We start from the raw sequence: 25,601 nt of genomic DNA, 5'->3' as shown, positions 1-25,601 counted from the left end.
GGTTGGCCGACATCACGAAAATGATGCGCACACATTGTAACATTGTGGCGTGACATGTGAATAAACTGTTCTAACACAGTTCAACCTGCATGTCAACACTGCTTTGAGAAGTGATTAATAGTAGATTAGGTTGAGTGTACTTTTTGGGTGTTTAGTTACCAATTAGGCATAGCAGGCCTGTCACACTAAGGGGTTATAAAAAAAGGCATATTGTATTCATTTATTTAACTAGGCAAGTCAGATATGCCAGCACATTGAATTGATTGAAAAATGACAATTGCAATACATGATAATTTTGTCCCCATCCCTAATGAGGATGAGGCAGACTCAACCAAAAGGGGTTTGGTTGGAGGCTGAGATCCCACTCCATGATGACGGTGTAGGCACAAGGTTGCGTGACTTCTCGATCTACCACCTCCATTACACTCCGGCGCAGCAGGTGGCGGCAGAGAGGTGCCCACAAGTAAAAAGCGCAATGTCGTTTTGGAAAACGAGACATCATCCAATCACCGTAGACCTCAGAAGTGCCGGGGTAAAATGTATGTACGACGGTGGGGAAAATGAGATAAGAGCAAAAGAGTGAAAAGAACTGTTATAACTACTAGTTGTGGAACAAGGGAAAGGATCATTTGCTAGCTAGGCTTCTTGTAAGTTGCCCAGCTAATACGCGTTATAACTAGCAAGGAATGATACTAGTTATTGTAGTTATCCTGCTAGCTGATACTAGCACCATTCATCAGTACGCGGTCTGTCCTTGCCAAGCATGACACTAGCCCGTTTGCTAACGTGCTTTCCTTTGTACCTGTCTAACGTTAGCTAAACGAAGGACTTATTTTAAAATGTTGATGGCATAAAATGTGTAATTCGTATTTGACTTTTTGTAGACAGTCATATCAAAATCTATTCGTAGTAAGAGGCTCACCACGATAGCAAGCTAGCCTAATAGCTAATCGTGCTAAGGGGGCATGCGCGCCTATCGTTCAATTTTCGGACGACTGGGGAAAAGGGTCCAAACACAAATGAGATTAGTTTGTACATGGTGTGGCCCGTGACAGATTAATAAACACTGATTTATATAGAACCAGTCCAGTGATCAGTCCTGGTCTGGACAACATAGTTACATACACTAACATTACATACAGACTTTCTTTTTTTCACGAATAATGTTTCGTGGTATCTGGAGTGATTGATATCTGGAATCAGTCATTAGGCCTAAACAGCAGACAGTTACTGATTAGTTTAAATGGCATGTTCCCAGCCAGGATTAGGATAGCTAGCAGTCAGATTGTTACAGGCTAACTCAGCTTTATTTACAGGTTAGGTACTTGTTGGTGTATTACAGAGAACTTTCGACTTCCTCAATTCCCAACTTGGAAGAAGACAACAAATGTTTTAGAACATTTATTGACAGCGTTAGGTTAAAAAACAAAACATTGCTCCATGAAGTCATCCAACAACGTGTAGGCCGCCATATTGTCTATTTCAAATCTTCTCATTGATCAAGTTCTCTGCTATGCCAAACCATACCGATCTAATAACTCCTATCAGCCAGCTGGAACAGAGTAATGGTTTGACTAGGTAGTATTTTTAATAGTTATGCTAGAGTCATGAAGACTGCATGCCATTTAATCCAGTGTAGTTATATTTGTTTTAATCCAGCCATCCTGTCTGTTGACTCCCAGTTGTTGCCATGGAAGCGGAGGGCTTTGGAGAACTCCTGCAGCAGGCAGAGCAGCTTGCAGCAGAGACTGAGGCCGTGTCTGAGCTTCCTCATGTTGAGAGGAACCTTCAGGAGATCCAGCAGGCTGGAGAGAGGCTACGCTCCCGCACCTTAACTCGAACATCACAAGACGCTGCTGACGTGAAAGCGTAAGTTCTCTCTTGGGTATCAGTCACTGATATTTTCTTATTGAGCACTGTTACATGCACACAATAATGATTGTGCATAGTCAGGTTAATATAATAGTTTGTTTAAAACGTTTACATGCTTTGCAAGAAGCACAATTTCTCTAATAATCCTGTTTACATGGACACATCTGAAATCAGGCTACTAATGGGACTTGTTATTTTGTGAAGACTATTTGATTCTGAGTTTGGACATATAAAGTTTGTATGTTTACTATTTCTAAAATGCATACTTTCAGTTTTTCCGAACTCACTTCACTTGTGCATAAGAGGCTGCCTGGTGCTGGCACATGTGCAGATCAAATACACCACTGGAACGCCGATTAAACTGTTATCATGTCCTAATAATTCGGAAAGATTGTGCAGAAAATCAGGTGTTTTAAATCGGCTTATGCTTACTTTGATTATTACCTTATGCCTATTTAAGATAAGCAGAGTAAGGCGTTTACATGATTAGGTTTAATATCCAATTATGTGCATGTAAACATACTCATTGTAGAGATGATCCTCATAGTCTGTGATATGATGTAAAATCAGATATGAAGTGTGGGCCTTTTCTAATAAAAGTCTCTTTTATTATTTTATGATTTCCCCTGTCATGAATGAGGCTGAGGGTAGTAAGATTTTGATGTTACCTGCACAAAGCTCATCATTATGACTGGCTATTATTCAGATGACAATACATATGACTGCTTATAGGCTGCTTGCAATTACGTGATCTGGTCACTATTGTGTGAGATAGTGGGCAGATGTTTCATCTTACACTGTCATCTGTATTTGTACTCTGGGACATCAAGTTTATGGGAGCTATCTTATGTTAGAGATGTGTAGCTCTGTGTTATGTTCTGCATTGCATTCAACTTACTTCATGCCCTCTAGAGCAGGGGTTCTCAAGTGCTATTTGAGAAGGTCCAGTCACACAAATGTCCTAGGTGGCGAAGGTTCAGATAGAAATTGATTTCTCGGCGTAGTAATGATCCCCAACCTCACAACCAATGCGACCCCAAACTGTTCACACCCTTCTTGTTGCCGGAGAGAAAATGTAGCAGTTTTAAGATACTTTCCTGCAATTCTACAAATCTTTCCATGTCTTATGTGTGTTTATATGATACCAGGGGTCGAAGCCCAAACAAGTATAGGGGGCTCTAGAGGATAGTCTACTAAACAAATGTAATTTGCTGTTTCCTCTGTTCCCTGTAGGTCCATCCTCCTGGGGTCCAGAGGCCTGGACATCTTCCACATCTCCCAGCGTCTGGAGAGCCTGAGTGCTGCCACCACCTTTGAACCTCTAGAGCCAGTGAAGGACACTGACATCCAGGTATTCACACTCTCTTTACGATTGTGGGGCTGTTTGAGCTTTTGGGCTACTTTTTCATCCACACCTGTCCTGTTGTATGTCAGGACCTTCGCGTTTGTGTTTTTCAGAGTCAAGGGCAGCCGGCCAGGTGATGGTAATTCATGGGTTTTAGATTATGCTTTTAGTCAAACTGGCGGATTCATATCTGGTTCTGTTAATGTCACAGCTGAGGTTTACTGTGTAATGATTTTTATGCTAATAAGCAAAAGGCTGATGGATTCTGTTGGAGGATCATTGCAGTCTCTTGCTGGTGGGAGGATTAGAAATGTTTTCTGTCTAGGGAAAGATGTCTGACATGTGTATAGTGTCCAAATCTCTACTCATTGTTCTGTAGCCTATATCAAACCCACTGTCTGAAATGCTGAGTTTGTTATTTAAATGCATTCACAAAAGTTAACCCAACATCCTTTGAGTTGAATTATCTTCGGTAGATGCCTATTTGATTCAAATTGGTGGCGATGTAGGGTTGTAAAATTTTCAGAAATCCTGGTTGGGAGGATTCCTGATTTTCCCTTCTGATTCTTAATCCTCCAACAGAGGAATTTTGCTAGCATCAGAATTGGAGTAATTGTTCTGCCTCAACTGATAAAAAATTCATTAAATAGAGCATTAATAAGATTCATAAGTGCCACATGTTAATATATTTAGAGTTGAAATAGGTCAAATATGAATAGGGCTAATTTCTCAGAACATTTTTAGTAGGAATGATGGTATTCCAAATTGCGGATAAAGATAGCTATTGCTTACCACCGTCTGTCACACGAATTTGGGCTCTAAGCCCTCAGACTCATGACTAGTGATTTGAAAAAAACAAAAAAACATGGACAAATATTTCTGGCCATTGTCATAATAATCAGGGGTCAGAAACAACCATACTTTTACTGGTTTCATATTATGGAATTACCCATTGATGTCATCTGTTCAGAACCAAAATAGATACATGGCATATTAGTGGGTTTCAAACCCTGTCCAGTGTTCACTCTTGATCTGTGACTGTTATAGAAAAGGCACTATGGAGTTATTTTCTGTTTTTCTTTTATCTACACTGGCTTTATCCTATCCTCCATGTGTGCTGTGGAATTGCAGCTGGGCTGATGTTCAAATCACTGTTTATTGGTCACATACACCTATTTAGAAGATTTATCGAAAAACAATTCACAACAATACACACATCTAAAAGTAAAAAAATGGAATTAAGAAATATATAAATATTAGATTGAGCAATGTTGGAGTGGCATTGACTAAAATACAGTAGAATAGAATACAGTATATACAGGTGAAGTCGGAAGTTTACTTACACTTAGGTTGGAGTCATTAAAACTTGTTTTTCAACTTCTCCACAAATTTCTTGTTAACAAACTATAGTTTTGGCAAGTCGGATAGGACATCTACTTTGCGCATGACACAAGTAAATTTTACAACAATTGTTTACAGACAGATTATTTCACTTTGAATTCACTGTATCACAATTCCAGTGGGTCAGAAGTTTACATACACTAAGTTGACTGTGCCTTTAAACAGCTCGGACAATTCCAGAAAATGATGTCATGGCTTTAGAAGCTTCTGATAGGCTGATTGACATCATTTGAGTCAATTGGAGGTGTACCTGTGTATGTATTTCAAGGCCTGCCTTCAAACTCACTGCCTCTTTGCTTGACATCATGAGAAAATCAGAAGAAATCAGCCAGGACCTAAAAAAAAATGATTGTAGACCTCCACAGGTCTGGTTCATCCTTGGGAGCAATTTCCAAACACCTGAAGGTACCACGTTCATCTGTACAAACAATAGTACGCAAGTATAAACACCATGGGACCACACAGCCGTCAAACTGCTCAGGAAGGAGATGCGTTCTGTCTCCTAGAGATGAACGTACTTTGGTGCAAAAAGTGCAAATCAATCCCAGAACAACAGCAAAGGACCTTGTGAAAATGCTGGAGGAAACAGGTACAAAAGTATCTATATCCACAGTAAAAATGAGTCCTATGTCGACATAACCTGAAAGGCCGCTCAGCAAGGAAGAAGCCACTGCTCCAAAACCGTCATAAAAAATCCAGACTACGGTTTGCAACTGCAAACTGATCCTCTGGTCTGATGAAACAAAAATATAACTGTTTGGCCATCATGACCACGGTTATGTTTGGAGGAAAAAGGGGGGGGGGGGGGGGGGGGGGGGGCTTGCAAGCCGAAGAACACCATTCCAACCATGAAGCACGGGGGTGGCAGCATCATGTTGTCGGAGTGCTTTGCTGCAGGAGGGACTGGTGCACTTCACAAAATAGATGGCATCATGAGGGACAAAAATTATGTGAATATATTGAAGCAACATCGCAAGACATCAGTCAGGAAGTTAAAGCTTGGTCGCAAATGGGTCTTCCAAATGGACAGTGGCCCCAAGCTTACTTCCAAAGTTGTGGCAAAATGGCTTAAGAACAACAAAGTCAAGGTATTGGAGTGGCCATCACAAAGCCCTGACCTCAATCCTATAGAAAATTTGTGGGTAGCACTGAAAAATCATGTGCGAGGAAAGAGGTCCACGATCCTGACTCAGTTACACCAGCTCTGTCAGGAGGAATGGGACAAAATTCACCCAACTTATTGTGGGAAGCTTGTGGAAGGCTACCTGAAACGTTTGACCCAAGTTAAACAATTTAAAGGCAATGCTACCAAATACTAATTGAGTGTATGTAAGTTTCTGACCCACTGGGAATGTGATGAAAGAAATAAAAGCTGAAATAAATAATTCTCTCTAATATTACTGACATTTCACGTTCTTAAAATAAAGTGGTGATCCTAACTAACCTAAGACAGGGAATTTTTAAATGTCCGGAATTGTGAAAAACGGAGTTTAAATGTATTTGGCTAAGGTGTAAACTTCAGACTTCAACTGTACATATGAGATAAGTAAAGCAGTATGTAAACATTATTAAAGTGACTGGTAAGGTTGCAAAGGATCAGAAACCTTCTGGTAAATTTCTGGAATTTTCCATGGGAAGTTAAGCACTGGAATTTGGGGAATTTTGCTTAAATTCATCAAAGTTAGCTTATAACAGTGAAACGTTTTTGTGGGATACACATAAGGCAATTCTAGGTCTTGTGCCATATTTTGATTAAACTATTCTCAATTCAATGGAATTGCAACCCTCTGCATGCACAGTGCTCACTTACATCACATGTACAGCTGATTCTCAAGATCTTGCACACTAATGAGATGCTATTGAGCCCACACTACTACACTGTCTGAGCCGAGGACTACATGCTTTCTGGTAAGTTATGATTACAATACTGGGTGGGGAGAATATATTTTATATGACATACATGATTTGTTGTTAACTAGTAAATAGTAGCCTACAGCAAAGTGTGTTGAAATCATTTCTAACTTGTAAACAATTTCTGCTGGTTAGTTTTTGCTACCATGTGGGTTTTAGCTTGCTTGAGCCTGCTAACTGAGGAGTGTTAATTCACCTGTTTCCATACATGTTTAATTTTAAAACATTTACCTTACATAGGAGTTGTTTAATCTAACTGCTTAACTATTTATCTGTACATGGAATTGTATATATATATATATTTTTACAATTCAATCAATCAATCAAGTTTATTTTATATAGCCCTTCGTACATCAGCTAATATCTCGAAGTGCTGTACAGAAACCCAGCCTAAAACCCCAAACAGCTAGTAATGCAGGTGTAGAAGCACGGTGGCTAGGAAAAACTCCCTAGAAAGGCCAAAACCTAGGAAGAAACCTAGAGAGGAACCAGGCTATGAGGGGTGGCCAGTCCTCTTCTGGCTGTGCCGGGTGGAGATTATAACAGAACTATGCCAAGATGTTCAAAAATGTTCATAAGTGACAAGCATGGTCAAATAATAATCATGAATAAATGTCAGTTGGCTTTTCATAGCCGATCATTAAGAGTTGAAAACAGCAGGTCTGGGACAGGTGGCGGTTCCATAACCGCAGGCAGAACAGTTGAAACTGGAATAGCAGCAAGGCCAGGCGGACTGGGGACAGCAAGGAGTCACCACGCCCGGTAGTCCCGACGTATGGTCCTAGGGCTCAGGTCCTCCGAGAGAAAGAAAGAGAGAAGGAGAAAATTAGAGAGAGCCAAGATTTTCAAAATGTTCATAAATGACAAGCATGGTCAAATAATAATCAGGAATAAATGTCAGTTGGCTTTTCATAGCCGATCATTAAGAGTTGAAAACAGCAGGTCTGGGACAGGTAGGGGTTCCGTAACCGCAGGCAGAACAGTTGAAACTGGAATAGCAGCAAGGCCAGGCGGACTGGGGACAGCAAGGAGTCATCATGCCCGGTAGTCCTGACGTATGGTCCTAGGGCTCAGGTTCTCAGAGAGAGAGAAAGAAAGAGAGAACGAGAGAATTAGAGAGAGCATACTTAAATTCACACAGGACACTGGATAAGACAGGAGAAGTACTCCAGGTATAACCAACTGACCCTAGCCCCCCGACACATAAACTACTGCAGCATAAATACTGGAGGCTGAGACAGGAGCGGTCAGGAGACACTGTGGCCCCATCCGAAGATACCCCCGGACAGGGCCAAACAGGAAGGATATAACCCCACCCACTTTGCCAAAGCACAGCCCCCACACCACTAGAGGGATAACTTCAACCACCAACTTACAATCCTGAGACAAGGCCGAGTATAGCCCACAAAGATCTCCACCACAGCACAAACCAAGGGGGGGCGCCAACCCAGACAGGAAGATCACGTCAGTAACTCAACCCACTCAAGTGACGCACCCCTCCTAGGGACGGCATGAAAGAGCACCAGTAAGCCAGTGACTCAGCCCCTGTAATAGGGTTAGAGGCAGAGAATCCCAGTGGAGAGAGGGGAACCGGCCAGGCAGAGACAGCAAGGGCGGTTCGTTGCTCCAGAGCCTTTCCGTTCACCTTCACACTCCTGGGCCACACTACACTCAATCATATGACCTACTGAAGAGATAAGTCTTCAGTAAAGACTTAAAGGTTGAGACCGAGTCTGCGTCTCTCACATGGGTAGGCAGACTGTTCCATAAAAATGGAGATCTATAGGAGAAAGCCCTGCCTCCCGCTGTTTGCTTAGAAATTCTAGGGACAATTAGGAGGCCTGCGTCTTGTGACCGTAGCGTACGTATAGGTATGTACGGCAGGACCAACTCGGAAAGATAGGTAGGAGCAAGCCCATGTAACGCTTTATAGGTTAACAGTAAAACCTTGAAATCAGCCCTTGCCTTAACAGGAAGCCAGTGTAGGGAAGCTAGCACTGGAGTAATATGATCAAATTTCTTGGTTCTAGTCAGGATTCTAGCAGCCGTATTTAGCACTAACTGAAGTTTATTTAGTGCTTTATCCGGGTAGCCGGAAAGTAGAGCATTGCAGTAGTCTAACCTAGAAGTAACAAATGCATGGATACATTTTTCTGCATCATTTTTGGACAGAAAATGTCTGATTTTTGCAATGTTACGTAGATGGAAAAAAGCTGTCCTTGAAACAGTCTTGATATGTTCGTCAAAAGAGAGATCAGGGTCAAGAGTAACGCCGAGGTCCTTCACAGTTTTATTTGAGACGACTTTACAACCATCAAGATGAATTGTCAGATTTAACAGAAGATCTCTTTGTTTCTTGGGACCTAGAACAAGCATCTCTGTTTTGTCCGAGTTTAAAAGTAGAACGTTTTCAGCCATCCACTTCCTTATGTCTGAAACACAGGCTTCTAGCGAGGGCAATTTTGGGGCTTCACCATGTTTCATTGAAATGTACAGCTGTGTGTCATCCGCATAGCAGTGAAAGTTAACATTATGTTTTCGAATAACATCCCCAAGAGGTAAAATATATAGTGAAAACAATAGTGGTCCTAAAACGGAACCTTGAGGAACACCGAAATGTACAGTTGATTTGTCAGAGGACAAACCATTCACAGAGACAAACTGATATCTTTCCGACAGGTAAGATCTAAACCAGGCCAGAACTTGTCCGTGTAGACCAATTTGGGTTTCCAGTCTCTCCAAAAGAATGTGGTGATCGATGGTGTCAAAGGCAGCACTAAGGTCTAGTAGCACGAGGACAGATGCAGAGCCTCGGTCTGACGCCATTAATAGGTAATTTACCACCTTCACAAGTGCAGTCTCAGTGCTATGATGGGGTCTAAAACCAGACTGAAGCATTTCGTATACATTGTTTGTCTTCAGAAAGGCAGTGAGTTGCTGCGCAACAGCTTTTTCTAAAAAATTTGAGAGGAATGGAAGATTCGATATAGGCCGATAGTTTTTTATATTTTCCGGGTCAAGGTTTGGCTTTTTCAAGAGAGGCTTTATCACTGCCACTTTTAGTGAGTTTGGTACACATCCGGTGGATAGAGAGCTGTTTATTATGGTCAACATAGGAGGGCCAAGCACAGGAAGCAGCTCTTTCAGTAGTTTAGTAGGAATAGGATCCAGTATGCAGCTTGAAGGTTTAGAGGCCATGATAATTTTCATCATTGTGTTAAGAGATATAGTACTAAAACACTTAAGTGTCTTTCCCGATCCCAGGCCCTGGCAGAGCTGTGCAGATCCAGGACAGCTAAGCCCTGGAGGAATACGCAGATTCAAAGAGGAGTCCGTAATTTGCTTTCTAATGGTCATGATCTTTTCCTCAAAGAAGTTCATGAATTTATTACTGCTGAAGTGAAAGCCATCCTCTCTTGGGGAATGCTGCTTTTTAGTTAGCTTTGCAACAGTATCAAAAATAAATTTTGGATTGTTCTTATTTTCCTCGATTAAGTTGGAAAAGTAGGATGATCGAGCAGCAGTGAGGGCTCTTCGGTACTGCACGGTACTGTCTTTCCAAGCTAGTCGGAAGACTTCCAGTTTGGTGTGGCGCCATTTCCGTTCCAATTTCCTGGAAGCTTGCTTCAAAGCTCGGGTATTTTCTGTATACCAGGGAGCTAGTTTCTTATGACAAATGTTTTTCGTTTTTAGGGGTGCAACTGCATCTAGGGTATTGCGCAAGGTTAAATTGAGTTCCTCAGTTAAGTGGTTAACTGATTTTTGTCCTCTGACGTCATTGGGTAGGCAGAAGGAGTCTGGAAGGGCATCAAGGAATTTTTGTGTTGTCTGAGAATTTATAGCACGACTTTTGATGCTCCTTGGTTGGGGTCTGAGCAGATTATTTGTTGCGATTGCAAACGTAATAAAATGGTGGTCCGATAGTCCAGGATTATGTGGAAAAACATTAAGATCTACAACATTTATTCCATGGGACAAAACTAGGTCCAGAGTATGACTGTGGCAGTGAGTAGGTCCAGAGACATGTTGGACAAAACCCACTGAGTCGATGATGGCTCCGAAAGACTTTTGGAGTGGGTCTGTGGACTTCTCCATATGAATATTAAAATCACCAAAAATTAGAATATGATCTGCTATGACTACAAGGTCTGATAGGAATTCAGGGAACTCAGAGAGGAACGCTGTATATGGCCCAGGAGGCCTGTAAACAGTAGCTATAAAAAGTGATTGAGTAGGCTGCATAGATTTCATGACTAGAAGCTCAAAAGACGAAAACGTCATTTTTTTTTTTGTAAATTGAAATTTGCTATCGTAAATGTTAGCAACACCTCCGCCTTTGCGGGATGCACGGGGGATATGGTCACTAGTGTAACCAGGAGGTGAGGCCTCATTTAACATAGTAAATTCATCAGGCTTAAGCCATGTTTCAGTCAGGCCAATCACATCAAGATTATGATCAGTGATTAGTTCATTGACTATGACTGCCTTTGAAGTGAGGGATCTAACATTAAGTAACCCTATTTTGAGATGTGAGGTATCACGATCTCTTTCAATAATGGCAGGAATGGAGGAGGTCTTTATCCTAATAAGATTGCTAAGGCGAACACCGCCATGTTTAGTTTTGCCCAACCTAGGTCGAGGCACAGACACAGTCTCAATGGGTATGGCTGAGCTGACTACACTGACTGTGCTATTGGCAGACTCCACTAAGCTGGCAGGTTGGCTAACAGCCTGCTGCCTGGCCTGCACCCTATTTCATTGTGGGGCTAGAGGAGTTAGAGCCCTATCTATGTTGGTAGATAAGATGAGAGCACCCCTCCAGCTAGGATGGAGTCCGTCACTCCTCAGCAGGTCAGGCTTGGTCCTGTTTGTGGGTGAGTCCCAGAAAGAGGGCCAATTATCTACAAATTCTATCTTTTGGGAGGGGCAGAAAACAGTTTTCAACCAGCGATTGAGTTGTGAGACTCTGCTGTAGAGCTCATCACTCCCCCTAACTGGGAGGGGGCCAGAGACAATTACTCGATGCCGACACATCTTTCTAGCTGATTTACACGCTGAAGCTATGTTGCGCTTGGTGACCTCTGACTGTTTCATCCTAACATCGTTGGTGCCGACGTGGATAACAATATCTCTACTCTCTACACTCGCCAGATTTAGCTTTAGCCAGCACCATCTTTAGATTAGCCTTAACGTCGGTAGCCCTGCCCCCTGGTAAACAGTGTATGATCGCTGGGTGATTCGTTTTAAGTCTAATACTGCGGGTAATGGAGTCGCCAATGACTAGGGTTTTCAATTTGTCAGAGCTAATGGTTGGAGCCTTCGGCGTCTCAGACCCCGTAGCGGGAGGAGTAGAGACAAGAGAAGACTCAGACTCCGACTCGCTACATAATGGGGAGAACCGGTTGAAAGTTTCTGTCGGCTGAATGAGCGACACCGGTTGAGCATTCCAACAGCATTTCCCTCCAGAAGCCATGAGAAAGTTGTCCGGCTGCGGGGACTGTGCGGGGGGGTTTATACTAACGTTACTATCTGTACTTACTGGTGGCACAGACGCTGTTTCTTCCTTTCCTACACTGAAATTACCCTTGCCTAACGATTGCGTCTGAAGCTGGGCTTGTAGCACAGCTATCCTCGCCGTAAGGCGATCGTTCTCCTGTATATTATGAGTACAGCGACTGCAATTAGAAGACATCATGTTAATGTTACTACTTAGCTTCGGCTGTTGAAGGTGCTGACGAACCATGTCCAGATAAAGCGTCCGGAGTGAAAAAGTTGAATGAGGGGAAAAAGTTGCGATGGAAAAACTAAAAATATAAACGGTAATTAAAAAGAAAAAAAACAAAACGTAAAGTTGTCAGCTAGCAAAGTAAAGTTGGCAGCAAAACGCACAGCAACAAAACGCACAGCAACACGTCTGCAAATTCAACAGGAAGTGACGTCGTCTCTCGTCTGAAACATAGTCATAGTCACAATTCTTTTCCTAATCTTTACAGGAAAAAGCCACGGGCACTATCTGATGTGTGGAGACATTTCACTGCAGCTAATGTAGAAGGAAAAGCTGTGTATGTTTGCAAATACTGTGCCAAATCATATGTGAAGAATGCAACAAAGATGCAGAATCATCAGGCCAAGTGCATAAAGTTCCCTCAGCACTCACAACAAGCAACCTCTGACCTCTACTTCTATTCGAGCTGAAAATTATGAATCAGACACCTTATCGATAGCAACAGCTCATGGTCCTCCTGGGATCAGAAGTTTTGACTCAATGGAGGAACGTAGTCAGAGAAATGCTGATGAATGTCGTACTCGAACTGTGTATGCAACTGGTTCACCTCTGATGCTCACAGGCAATGTGTATAAGAGATTTCTGAATGTTCTTCGCCCAGCATACACCCCTCCAACCAGACATGCTTTATCTACTCATTTGCTGGATGCAGAGTTCAAGTGAAGGTCAAGCAAATCATAGAGAAAGCAGACTGTATTGCAATCATCTCTGATGGGTGGTCGAATGTTCGTGGGCAAGGAATAATTAACTACACAATCTCCAACCCTCAACCAGTATTCTACAAGAGCACAGACTCAATGAACTACAGACACACCGGTCTCTACATTGCAGAAGAGCTGAAGGCAGTCATCAATGACCTTGGACCACAGAAGGTATTTGCACTGGTGACAGACATTGCTGCGAACATGAAGGCTGCTTGGTCTAAAGTGGAGGAGTCCTACCCTCACATCACACCCATTGGCTGTGCTGCTCATGCATTGAATCTGCTTCAAGGACATCATGGCACTGAAAATAAAGGAAATACAGTATACAAGAGAGCCAAGGAAATGGTTAGGTATGTAAAGTGTCATCAAGTTATAGCAGCAATCTACCTCACCAAGCAAAGTGAGAAGAATAAGAACACCACATTGCAGCTGCCCAGCAACACCTGTTGGGGTGGTGTTGTCATCATGTTTGACAGTCTCCTGGAGGGGAAAGAGTCTCTCCAAGAAATGGCCATATCACAGTCTGCCGATATAGACAGCCCCATCTTTTTTTAAATTGTACTTTTATTTAACTAGGCAAGTCAGTTAAGAACAACTTCTTATTTACAATGACGGCCTACCGAGGAACAGTGGGTTAACTGCCTTGTTCAGGGGGATCCTCCTGGATGATGTATTTTGGGAGAGAGTGGTAAGCAGTCTGAAACTCTTGAAACCTATAGCAGAAGCCATTGCACGGATTGAGGGAGACAATGCCATCCTGTCTGATGTTCAGATTCTGCTTGCAGATGTAAGAGTATAAATCCGTACTGTCCTGCCCACTTTACTGTTGCTCCAAGCATCGGAAACTGCAGTTCTGAAATTAAGACTCCTGCCTGAAGCCCATACACGCCGCAGCGTACATGTTGGACCCCAAGTATGCTGGCAAGAGCATCCTGTCTGGTGCAGAGATCAACAAGGCCTATGGTGTCATCACGACCATGTCTCACCACCTTGGCCTGAATGAGGGCAATGTTCTTGACAGTCTGGTGAAGTACACTTCCAAGAAAGGGCTTTGGGATGGAGATTCAATATGGCAGTCGTGCCAACATATCTCATCAGCCACCTGGTGGAAGGGACTTTGTGAATCTCAGGCTCTTTCCCCTGGTGCCTCCATCATCCTCCAAATCCTACCAACGTCAGCCGCCTTAGAGCACAACTGGTTCTTGTTTAGGAACACACACACCAAAGCACGCAACAGGCTGACAAATAGAAGATGGGAACAATTGGTGGCCATCTGGGCAAATTTTTGGCTTTTTGAGCCTGACAATGAGCCATTCTCAAAGAGGTTGGAAAGTGACAGTGACGATGAGGCCTCAGTCTGATGTTCAAGGGGTGGACATTGAGGAGGTCCAGGGTGAAGACATGGAAGCCTGAGAGGAAGACAACCTTAACTTTAGTTTCTACACTATTATTTTACAGATGTATGTTGAAAATGTTTTTGGGAGATGCGATGGATCATTCGGGATCATTCAATATTCCCTTTCTTTTGTTGTTCAGTGAAATCGTCCCATGTGAAGAGTCAACTCATTTAATTAAAGTTCAATTCGTAACAAATTTTTATTTCATTTCAATTGGAAGGATTTAATCATTTGCAATTGTCTACTTATAAGGTAAAAGGTTTATGTTTCTGTCTCCATATGATATGGTAAATATATCCAATGCAAAAAACATCTACATTTAAATGGTATTAATATTCATTTGCATATATCCCTGTTAATGCCCATATATCCCTGTTAATGCCCATATATCCCTGTTAATTCCCACGGAAAGTTTCCACCTCTGAATATTCCCTAAAATGTGCAACCCTAGTGACTAGTGTTCCATTATTAAAGTGGCCAGTGATTCCAAGGGCAGCAGCCTCTAAGGTGCAGGGTTGGTTAACCTGGTGGAAGCCGGCTAGCGATGGCTATTTAATGGTCTGATGGCCTTGAGATATAAGCTGTTTTTCAGTCTCTTGGTTCCAGCTTTGATGCACCTGTACTGACCTCGCCTTCTGGATGAGGTCAGGAACTTCTCCACTGCGGTCCCATCAATGTGGATAGGGGCGTGCTCCCTCTGCTGTTTCCTGAAGTCCGCGATCAGCTCCTTTGTACTGTTGACGTTGCGTGAGAGGTTATTTTCCTGGCACCGCTCTCCCAGGGTCCTCACCTCCTCCCTGTAGGCTGTCTCATCGTTGTTGGTAATCAGGCCTACTACTGTTGTGGCGTCTGAAAACTTGATTATTGAGTTGGAGGTGTGCGTGGCCACGCAGTCATGGGTGAACGGAGTACAGTACAGGAGGGGGTCGAGCACGCACCCTTGTGGAGCCCCTGTGTTGAGGATCAGCGAAGTGGAGGTGTTGTTTCCTACCTTCACCGCCTGGGGGCGGCCCGTCAGGAAGTCCAGGACCCAGTTGCACAGGGCGGGGTTCAGACCCAGGGCCTGAAGCTTAATGATGAGCTTGGAGGGTAATATGGTGTTGAATGTTGAGGTATAGTCAATGATCAGCATTCTTACATAGGTATTCCTCTTTTCCAGATGGGATAGGGTCGTGTGCAGTGCAATGGCGATCATCTGTGACTCTATTAGGGCGGTAAGCAAATTGAAGTGTCAGGAAAGGTAGACGTTAAGTAGCCCCTCAAAGCACTTCATGATGACAGAAGTGAGTGCTACGGGGCGATAAACATTTAGTTCAGTTACCTTTGCTTTCTTGGGTACAGGAACAATCGTGGACATCTTGAAGCAAGTGGGGATAGCAGACTGGGATAGGGAGAGATTGAATATGTCCGTAAGCACTCCAGCCAGCTGGTCTGCACATGCTCTGAGGACGGGGCAAGGGATGCCCCCTGGGCCACCAGCCTTGCGAGGGTTAACACCCTTAAATGTCTTACTTACGTCGGCCACGGAGAAGGAGAGCCCGCTGTCCTTGGAAGCGGGCCGCATCGGTGGCACTTTGTTATCCTCAAAGCAGGCGAAGAAGGTGTTTAGCTTGTCCGGAAGCAAGATGTCAATGTCCGCGACGTGGCTGGTCTCGTGTCTGAGCCGTTGAATTGCGACTCCACTTTGTCTCTGCAGTGCACTGACGTTTTGCCTGTTTGATTGCCTTAAGGAGGGATTAACTACACTGTTTGTATTCGGTCATATTCCCAGTCACCTTGCCATGGTTAAATACGGTGGTTCACGCTTTCAGTTTACAGCAAATGCTGCCATCTATCCACGGTTTCTGGTTTGGGTAGGTTTAAAAGTCACAGTGGGTACAACATCTCCTATACATTTCCTGATGAACTCTGTCACTGTATCCGTGTATTCGTTGATGTTATTCTCAGAGTCTACCCGGAACATATCCCAGTCCGAGTGATAAAAACAATCTTGAAGCATGGATTCCGATTGGTCAGACCAGCGTTGAATAGACCTTAGCACTGGTACTTCCTGTTATAGTTTCTGCTTATAGGAAGGGAGGAGCAAAATGGAGTCATGATCAGATTTGCCAAAGGGAGGGCGGTGGAGGGACTTGTAGGCATTTCGAAAGTTGAGTAGCAGTGGACCAATGTTTTACCAGCGCGAGTACTACACTCAATGTGTTGGTATAACTTCAGTAGCGTTTTCCTCATTTGCTTTGTTAAAATCCCCAGCTACAATAAATGCGGCCCCAGGATATGTGGTTTCCAGTTTGCATAAAGTCCACTGTTGTTGTTTGAGGGCTGTCATGGTATCGGCTTGACGGGGAATATACACGGCAGTGACTATAACCGAAGAGAATTCTCTTGGGAGGTTATACGGTCGGCATTTGATTGTAAGCTATTCTAGGTCAGATGAACAAAAGGACTTGAGTTTCTGTACGTTATCACACCATGAGTAATTAATCATGAAACATACACCCCGCCTTCTTCCCGGTGAGTTCTTTATTCCTGTCTGCGCGTTGTACTGAGAACCCAGCTGGCTGTATGGACAGGGACAGTATATCCAGAAAGAGCCATGTTTCCGTGAAACAGTATGTTACAATCCCTGATCTCTCTCTGGAAGGAGATCCTCTGAGCTTGTCTACTTTATTATCCAGAGACTGAACATTAGCGAGTAATATACTCTGAAGTGGTGGATGGTGTGCACGCCTCCTGAGTCGGACTAGAAGTCCATTCTCCAATGGCGGTGTTTTGGAGCAGCCTCTGGAATAAGTTCAATTGCCCTGGGAGGTACGAACAAAGGATCCAATTCAGGAAAGTCGTATTCCTGGTCGTAATGCTGGTGAGTTACCACCACTCTGATATCCAAAAGTTATTTCCGGCTGTATGTAATAACACAAAACATTTTTTGGTCTAATAATGTAAGAAATAACACACACAAAAACTAAATACTGCAGAGTTGCTTAGGAGCTAGAAGCAGAGCTGCCATCTGTCGACGCCATCTTACTCATTTATATGATTTTCTATGGAAGTAAATGAAATGTGAGATGCCTGCTAATTAGTTAATGGTAGCACTTCTGACAATTGTGTTACATCAACGGATGATGTTTCTGCAAATCTGAAGCTATTTAGTGGGAACAGTCTGAACTGTCTCAGATGAGGAATAGAAGATGGGGGAATAACCTCCAGTCAGTATACAGTATGTTGAAATATAATAAGGAAAAGATGTTTAGCACCATTACTATACAGTTATTCCATTGTGTTAGTGGCCTTCAGACTGTAGGGCCGGGACGATACTAGTAGCGCAATATTTTTTCCATGGCAAACATGATAACACGAAGCAGACTAAACTCTTTGGTCCTTTAAATGCTATATGTAAAATATTGTGTGCTATAGCTTGGAAAATAAATGCATGTGACTGGATGACAACATAATGTTTGTTTCCAACATTAGGGCTGTTTTCCTAAAGAAGTTAAATCAGTTTTGTATTCTGTTTCCTTGCCGCAATACTAACGAGTATCGCGATACTGGTATCGTCCCGGCCCTAGAAGGCTGCCATCCTCTGGCCACTCCCAGACCGTCAAACTATAACATACAATGTTCTCTTTTGCTCTTAACTGGGTAAAAAGACATTGACACTACAATATTTATTTTAGCAGTGTTCATAATATTGCAAAATCAAATGCATTGATTAGCCTGTCCTAGAAGAGGTTGCATCCACTCTATCAGAAAATTATGATTCCAATTAGGCCTTTAACATGGGCTGAGTGGGTCTCTGAGGGGGGATGGGAAGGCCACAGATAGTCAAGGAATGAGTGGGGTGTTGTATTGATCTCCTCATTTTCTGATGACCCCAGTGCTCCCTCTCCATAATCTTCAACCTGACATGTGGTGGGCCGGCCGGGTGGAGCCTTGGTTTTACTGGAAGTGCACTTAGCCTCTTGGCAGGATTTAACCAGGCCCTTTTAGCTGGACTCAGTTGAGTGCTTGGGCCAGACACAGTGGGAAGTGGCTGGCCTTCTACTGTACTGTACTCCCTATCCACTATGCATAGCTGTATTTCTGTCTATTTTTCACATGATATTTTTCATAGGCAATTAATGGGACATATGTTTTGGAAACCTATGTGGCCTTGCTGTATAAAGCCACAATTACTCTCACATTACTGGTGGCTCATGTGTTAACCTCAAGGGCAGGGAGCCTTTGTAAAGTTTAGTCAAGGTACAGAAAAGCTATTAGATTGATTGTTCTCAAACTGGGGGACAATGAAATTCAGTTTTCTCAAATAGCCTATGTTACAATACAAACTGTGTGTTCCTTGATTGCTAAGTAATATATCTTTCATACCTAGCCTATGTATTGCCAACCTTTGAGCTATTCTTTGATCACGACAATTAGGCCGAGGAAATTATACTTGTATGTGAGGTGGTACTGATTGACATTCTCCCCATTGTCTGCACTGCATCCATAGCTTGGTCTTTTCAGTAGCCTAGGCCCTGGTGATAATATTGTGTAGTGTTCTTTACATTGAGCATGATTCCACTGTGTAGTACTTACTGTATGTTCATGTGCTGAAGGGTTAGCTTGGCTAACACAAAGGAAAAGCTGGATGCTGATGAGGCGTAGCCTCTGTCTCTATGTGGGTGGCTCAGAGAAAGGAATTGAGGTGTGAATGATGTCTGTAGTATACATGGTTGCGAATGCATATGATTTATGTAGCCTACTCTGCATTTCTGGCCATTTGTTATATTTGTATGTGTTGATGTGGGTCACGTCAGTGAGGATGGAGACAAAGGAAAACAATTTGAGGGTGAGAAAGGGGTGATAGAAATAACCAAGGGAAGGATGGAGAGAAAGAGGGAGCAATAAGAGAAACGATGGACAGAATAAAACCCAAAGGAAAATAGAATAGGGGTGAGAAAAAGAGTGGAATGATAAAATGGCAGAGAGAAGTATTTCTCTCCTGCTCTGTTTCTCTATTCCATCTTTTTCTGCTCCTCCTTTCTCTCCCTCCCCCCTCTTTCTCTGAGAGCAGCTATAGTGATGGCATGCATTCTCTTGACAGAGTCTGATAAGCGCAGCTGCTGCTACAGCAGACTTTGGGGAAATAGCTTAACATGTGCAGCCTGTGTTTTGGTCTGTGCAGCCTGTGTCTTGGACTGTGCAGCCGTGGACTCGGTGTATACCCCCCTGAGAAGCCACTGCACCCTTCTCATTAACTAAACATGACTCTTAAGAGGATTATTAGCCCACTTTCTGGACAGGATGTCGGAAGCCATCAGCAGAGGGAGAGAAAATCCATTACATTAATTGCATTGCGCTGGGGGAGGAGGGAAAAAGAGTATGATGCATATGTATAAAAAGGAAGAAATGAGTGGTACTGAGAGAAGAGGACAGCAGGGATGCTGGAAAGAAGCAGGTGGCGGGGAAGGATCTACTGATGGAGAGGGGAAGACCTGTGAGGTTGAGTGATCACTCCTCCTTGATCCCCCCCTGTGTCTGAGGGATGACTTGGTACAGTCCTCCAACAATAAAACAGCCTACAGTAACCCTTCATGTGGTACATATCTGGGTTCACACCGGTGGCCCACATTGCGTGAGGAAGGTGCAGCATCTGCGATGCCGGCCCGTCGGCGGGTCCGAAAACGCCCCAGAATGGTTCCGGCTCAGTTCTTCAGCTGGAGAGACGGGGCAGTGTGTTTAGTGTCAGGTATAGGTCTGTCTACGCCTGGCTACCTGCGCCTCTTCTCTCCCTGCCTGGCAGGCTGAGCCACAGCATGAGTAAGTATTGCCTCCACACACAGACCCACTGCGTTCATACATCTGCTCTGTCTGTGTCAAGATCTGTCTGTCACCTTCTCTTTACTTTTTCTCGCTTCCTGTCACTCTGTCTGTGACTATGGAGAGGATAACGATGATTATGGTGGTGTTCACTTAAATGAATGCTTATTCTCTACACAGGAAGTGGTGGCACAAGGGTGGGGTTTCACCTCCCGTACTCCACTCATTGTCTCAGAGTAAATGAAGATGAGCTGCAGGTTTTTAGCTACTGACCCGTCACACGTAGTTTTTTTATTGTCTCTGTGGAACTGCTGAGCAGCATTATACTAAGGGAAAATGTTGAAACAGAATTAAACAAATCCAGATGACAGATAATTTATTTTAAGATGTTATAGAATGCTTTATGTTTGTGGTGGTATAACCATGTGCAGACAGTACAATCACGATCATTTGTGAATTAAAAATGCATAATTTTTGAACCCGTAGATTGCTTTAGACTGCTCGTTTGACCGAGCTCTGCCAAATATTGTATGTGCGCATGTATGTGACACGTATCAGCACCGTGTTATGGAGCATGTGTAACGTGTGTATTTGTTCCTATGCTTTACCTTTTCTTTTCTCGAGTTCTACTTTAGTAAACAATAGTGAATGTTTTCTGTTCTTGCAAAACCGTAAACAGTATGCGCAATACAAATTGTGAGGGACAATGCAATTATCTAGAAGGTTCTAGAGATTGACACGCTGGCTATATTGGGTTACATACTGCATATGTGTATTTCGCTGGATAAATGCCATGAATATAAGATCCAGGGAGTTTACAGCTTCTTTGTGTGTTACTCATGGAGTTTAGAGCTTCTATTGTTGCCTAAATATGAAATTATGGCCTACAGTGTATGATTTCAATTAAGGTTTATTTGGAAATGCATTAATCGCTGAAAATGCGGATAAGTTCCCCCTCCCTTTTGGACCCTTCGCTTTCTGGAAACCATAGACTGAAACGCATTATCCGTTTTGTTCTTCACACAATGCCACATCACTAGGAAATGTATACATTTATTCAGATTTCTCCTCTTTGTGTGTCTTGCTGTGTGTGGAGACATGACCTGAGCTCTCCTGGTATATAAATAGCTCCATTGTCAGCTCCTAGGGTGCAAACTGGGTAGAACCTGTTTCATTTGGAGAGCAGAATCTCCTGAGGGGGGCGCTCCTCTCTCTGCCACAGACGACAGGAAGACGGGAGGACCCAGCACAATGACTGAGCAAGAAATGTAATTGGCAAGATACAGCAGGAAATCATCCTTTTGATTTATCTATTGAATAGATGATAGTTACTGCTCTTATTACTTGTGATACTGAAAAGCCTCAGGCCCCCCCCCCCCCCCCCCCTTGGCTCTCTCCGCACTGTGCATTTACACTTGTCATTTGACGGTCGGCTGCTGAAGAAGTATTATTTCAATGATAATTTATAGCTGTCAGTCAAGACGCGGACGGCTGCAACTCTGATGTCTGGTCTGGTGATGCGATGGAGTGGACAGACAGGGGCGAGGGTTTGAGCCTGTGGCAAGGGGGAGGGCTGTGGTGCTGAAGCAGCTGTGAGGGGGAAGGGGGATGCTGCTCCGTCCGTCCTGGAGATGACGGGCGCCAAGACCGAGACGGTGTGCAGGGAAAGGCCCATTATCTGAAAGAATGCATAGGCTGCTATATATTATTATATATCCTATTGACACCTGTAAAAGGACCGAATAGGCTTAGTTTTTATCTTTTTTTTTGTTGCCTAGTCTGCCGTTTCTGAATGTTCACATATTTCTATAGTATCTCCTAATGTTAGACGAGGAAGTGTACATGTGTGCCTGCAGGCCTTAAAGCCCCCATGCCATCTTTTAAAATCACTATGTCAAATATTTCACTTTTTTTCATGAAAATAGCTCCAAATATAGATTTGATCATTTATTTCCATGAGCTTCCTTTTGCTATTGAAATGCTCAGTCTGATCGTGTTGATACAAATGTAAATATATTTACATACTCAGCCCTGATTGGTGGATAGTATCGTCTAAACTCTAGAGCTTACCCTTTCAAAGTAGGAGCATACATATGCAAATAAAAGATTACTGGTCATTGGTCAGACTAATTAGATCAGATTGTGATGTGCTTTGGGACAAAAAGTTTATTCCCCCTCAACAGGCCGAAATTCCAGGTGTTTTTTATTTATTCAAATAGCTCTAAAAGGGAATTATCATTTCTATAATTTCAGTGTTATTTCAACCTCCTAGTGTGAAAATAAAATAACACATTTAAAAAGGAAAATCACTTTTTGCACTGGATTGCCCCTTTAATCGCAGATTCAAGTATGACATTACCCTATTCAGCTTTGAAAATGTCACGTCTGCATAAAAGGTAATTCCTCTCTAAAATGCATGAGACTGTCTCTTATGTAACCGACTCTTATGGAATATGGAAAGCAACTATAGGCTAAATTATCAGATTTTTAGGGCAAGTTAGTGTCCTCACATTGTGGAAGGGTGTGGCCGGTGTTTAGCCTAGATTATATTAAGACAGTGTCCAGTATCACAGAGGATGGGCTTAATCCATTGTGATGACTGTGTCTTATCAGGGTATCTGTGTCATTGTGGCAGGCTGGTGGTCACTATGCGTCAAAGTCATGGGCTTGGCTTTGGTTACTCACGATCCACAATGTTTCTATGGGTGATTTCATCACCACCATTTGGCATACAGTAAGCTAGCTCTTATTCTTGCCCATAGCCAGCCCCACCCTGATTTAGATGCATTGACCCCTCCACCACCGCCCTGTTCTACATCTTTGCTGTATGTGTGGGTGTGTGAGTTTCATTCCCCCTGCCACTCTGGCTGCCTGGTGCAAGCCTACAGCTCTACTCTGAGGGCGGTTCTGCCTGTTCTGGGTACAAAATGTTTTCTCTTTTTCTTCGTGCATCGAAGGCTGTTTCTCTGCCTTCCAAAGTGTACATTAATTAGCTTACTCTGTAAGAGATGAGCACAGTCTACAGTGTGCAAATTTGCTCGTTAACCTCATTATGTTGTTAACTTGAGAAAACGAGGCCAATTTAGGTGTGTAGGTATTGTAACAGCAATAGTAATGCCATTTTTGGGGGTACCTAATGGTAAGCTTGCTATATCACCATTTTGACCGCAGACGGACATTGTACATTTTAGTCTCTTCAAGATGCATCCATCCATCTCTTGTATATGATGTTAGCCAGTTGAATGTAGATGCTGATGAATGTCAGCCCACTGGAGTTTGTTCCCTAAGGTAGGAAATTGAAGATGGGATGATATGGGGACAAAGGGACAGGTGCTGTGAGCCTAATCGGCTGGTGCTTATCAGTCAGGCTGTTGAAATAACTGTAAAATGCCTTGATGGGCTCTGGGTTTTTGCTCTGTTGAACTGTGGGGGATTGGTAGATGGGCTGGAGCTGTATAGAATGAGCATGAAAATGTCTTAACGCTTGAGAAGATATGTAACAGAAGTTATTTTTGAATGTTCAGAATGTCAGGTCTGGAGGAGGCTTCTACGGGCTACGCCCTGATTGTTAGCTTCTCCCATTTTTAGCACAGCGATCATGATAATGATAGTTCTTTCTTTGCAGCTAGCGTCTTGCAGGAGCCGTGTATGTGTGGTCAAGTGGAAAGTAGGTTAGAGTCGGTCTAACCTCCAGCCATTTCTCTCCTTCCAGGGCTTTCTGAAGAATGAGAGGGACAATGCGCTGCTCTCTGCCATCGAGGAGTCACGTCGCAGGGTAGGTGGCGCACTCTCCTCTGACTAGTTGCCATGACCACACGCTCATTGCACCCCATGTCCACATCTAATAATCCCATTTGTTTTACATTTTTTACATTTTCTTTTACATACCTGATGAATAGATGGGACAGATTTGTTTCGGTCATAAATTGTATCTCCCAACTTTTCTCTCCGTGACAGCGTGGCATACCTAATTTTCAAATACGTACGCTATATTTTCAATCAGTCTCACACTTTTGAATAAAAATAATAAACCCATACCCTCGGTTGCCAATCATGATTTGCGCACCTTGTTCCGATTAAACCCTTAGCCTATTATCTTTCTAAAATGGTTTCCTCTGCATGACTTCAGAGCGGCTTTAATTAGGAACAGTTCCAATTATCATCCTCTGTCCCGGTGGGATTGAGATAGACAAGGTCTCTGGATTCTATTTCTTGTCTAATCTGTTCTTGGCTAAATCTGGACCAGCCATGAATGCAGACCCATTTAGCGTCACAATCCCATCCCTCCACACACCCAGGCATCACAGGGCGTGACCCAGTTTGAAGTCCCAGATCTCACTTTCACTGTGTGGGGCCCCAGGATACCTGCATGGGTGACTGTGATGATTGGAGGTGTTTATTGTGCATAGATATCTCTCATGGCGAGAGGTTTTGCAGTGTTAGCTATTTTTAACAAATCACAAGGTCTCTATCCCATTTATGCAGCCTAGCCTGGTTCTCTCAAATTCTTTCAAATTGGTCTGTCCAAGTTACATTTCTCTTTTTCTCTCTCTCTATTTCGTGCTCACATGTTCTTGTTCTCTGTCAGACGTTCCTCTTGGCAGAGGAGTACCACCGCGAGTCCATGCTGGTTCAGTGGGAGCAGGTGAAACAGAGAGTACTGCACACCTTGTTGGGAGCAGGGGAAGATGCTCTGGACTTCAGCCAAGACATAGAGGTCAGTCTCGCCATATAGACCCTATGAACTCCAGTACGTAAAGCACACATCCAGATATAATTTCTATACTTAATATATGACTTGCACACATTTAGAAAAATACACACTCGTCAAAAACTGATACTAACCCACATGAATGTTGCGAAATTCAATGACCGCCTCCAATTTGCAAGAATTTTCATAAAAAATGGATACGTTTCCAAAAAAAAGATATGGCAAGTACTCCTGTTTTTAATAATGAATAAAGAAAAGCCACATTCGGCTTTGGTTTTCCACCATGTTATCGGTCTTTACCAAAGCAAGCTTGGTTTTATGCAGACAGCTTTGTTTAGGTTACCTTCAGGGCTCCTGTATTTAGCACAGTAGCTACATTGCTTTCCTAAACTGTAGCTCTGGCACATTCTCCAGTGGAGTGTGTGTTGGAGTTGACACTTGGATTTTTGGGGGATTTTGTCCTTCTCTGTGCTTATTGCATTATTATCCAACAGTTAAATTGTCCACGTCTGACCTGCTGTTCACTCCCTATGTCAGAAACACACCCTCTACTGTGTTCAGTTCTTGCTCATATGCTCTCTTCTTATAATGCCATGTCTCATACAGCCTTATACTGCATTATACCATAGCATTCTTGAATACTTGTTTCTGATTGGCTTGAAGGGCATTCTAG

At 43.2% G+C, this 25,601-nt stretch overlaps 1 protein-coding gene across 2 annotated transcripts in view; it reads left to right on the top strand.

Moving 5' to 3' along the window:
* The first annotated feature begins 467 nt into the window (after positions 1–467).
* LOC120066239 (nuclear pore complex protein Nup93-like) overlaps positions 468–25,601 on the top strand; it is a 39,723-nt gene continuing 14,589 nt past the window's right edge. Inside the window, exons 1-5 of one of the 2 annotated variants that reach the window (XM_039017469.1) lie at positions 468–539; positions 1,683–1,869; positions 3,106–3,223; positions 23,930–23,992; positions 24,806–24,934. In XM_039017469.1, coding sequence (XP_038873397.1) covers positions 476–539; positions 1,683–1,869; positions 3,106–3,223; positions 23,930–23,992; positions 24,806–24,934 — 561 coding nt within the window. In that variant the 5' untranslated portion in view covers positions 468–475. Of the gene's footprint in view, positions 648–1,682; positions 1,870–3,105; positions 3,224–23,929; positions 23,993–24,805; positions 24,935–25,601 lie in introns of both variants that reach the window. The other variant, XM_039017470.1, reaches the window with a different exon arrangement.

This window comes from Salvelinus namaycush, chromosome 21 (assembly GCF_016432855.1).
Source record: "Salvelinus namaycush isolate Seneca chromosome 21, SaNama_1.0, whole genome shotgun sequence".
Classification (NCBI taxonomy): Eukaryota; Metazoa; Chordata; class Actinopteri; order Salmoniformes; family Salmonidae; genus Salvelinus; species Salvelinus namaycush.
This window is presented reverse-complemented; position numbering and strand designations above follow the sequence as displayed.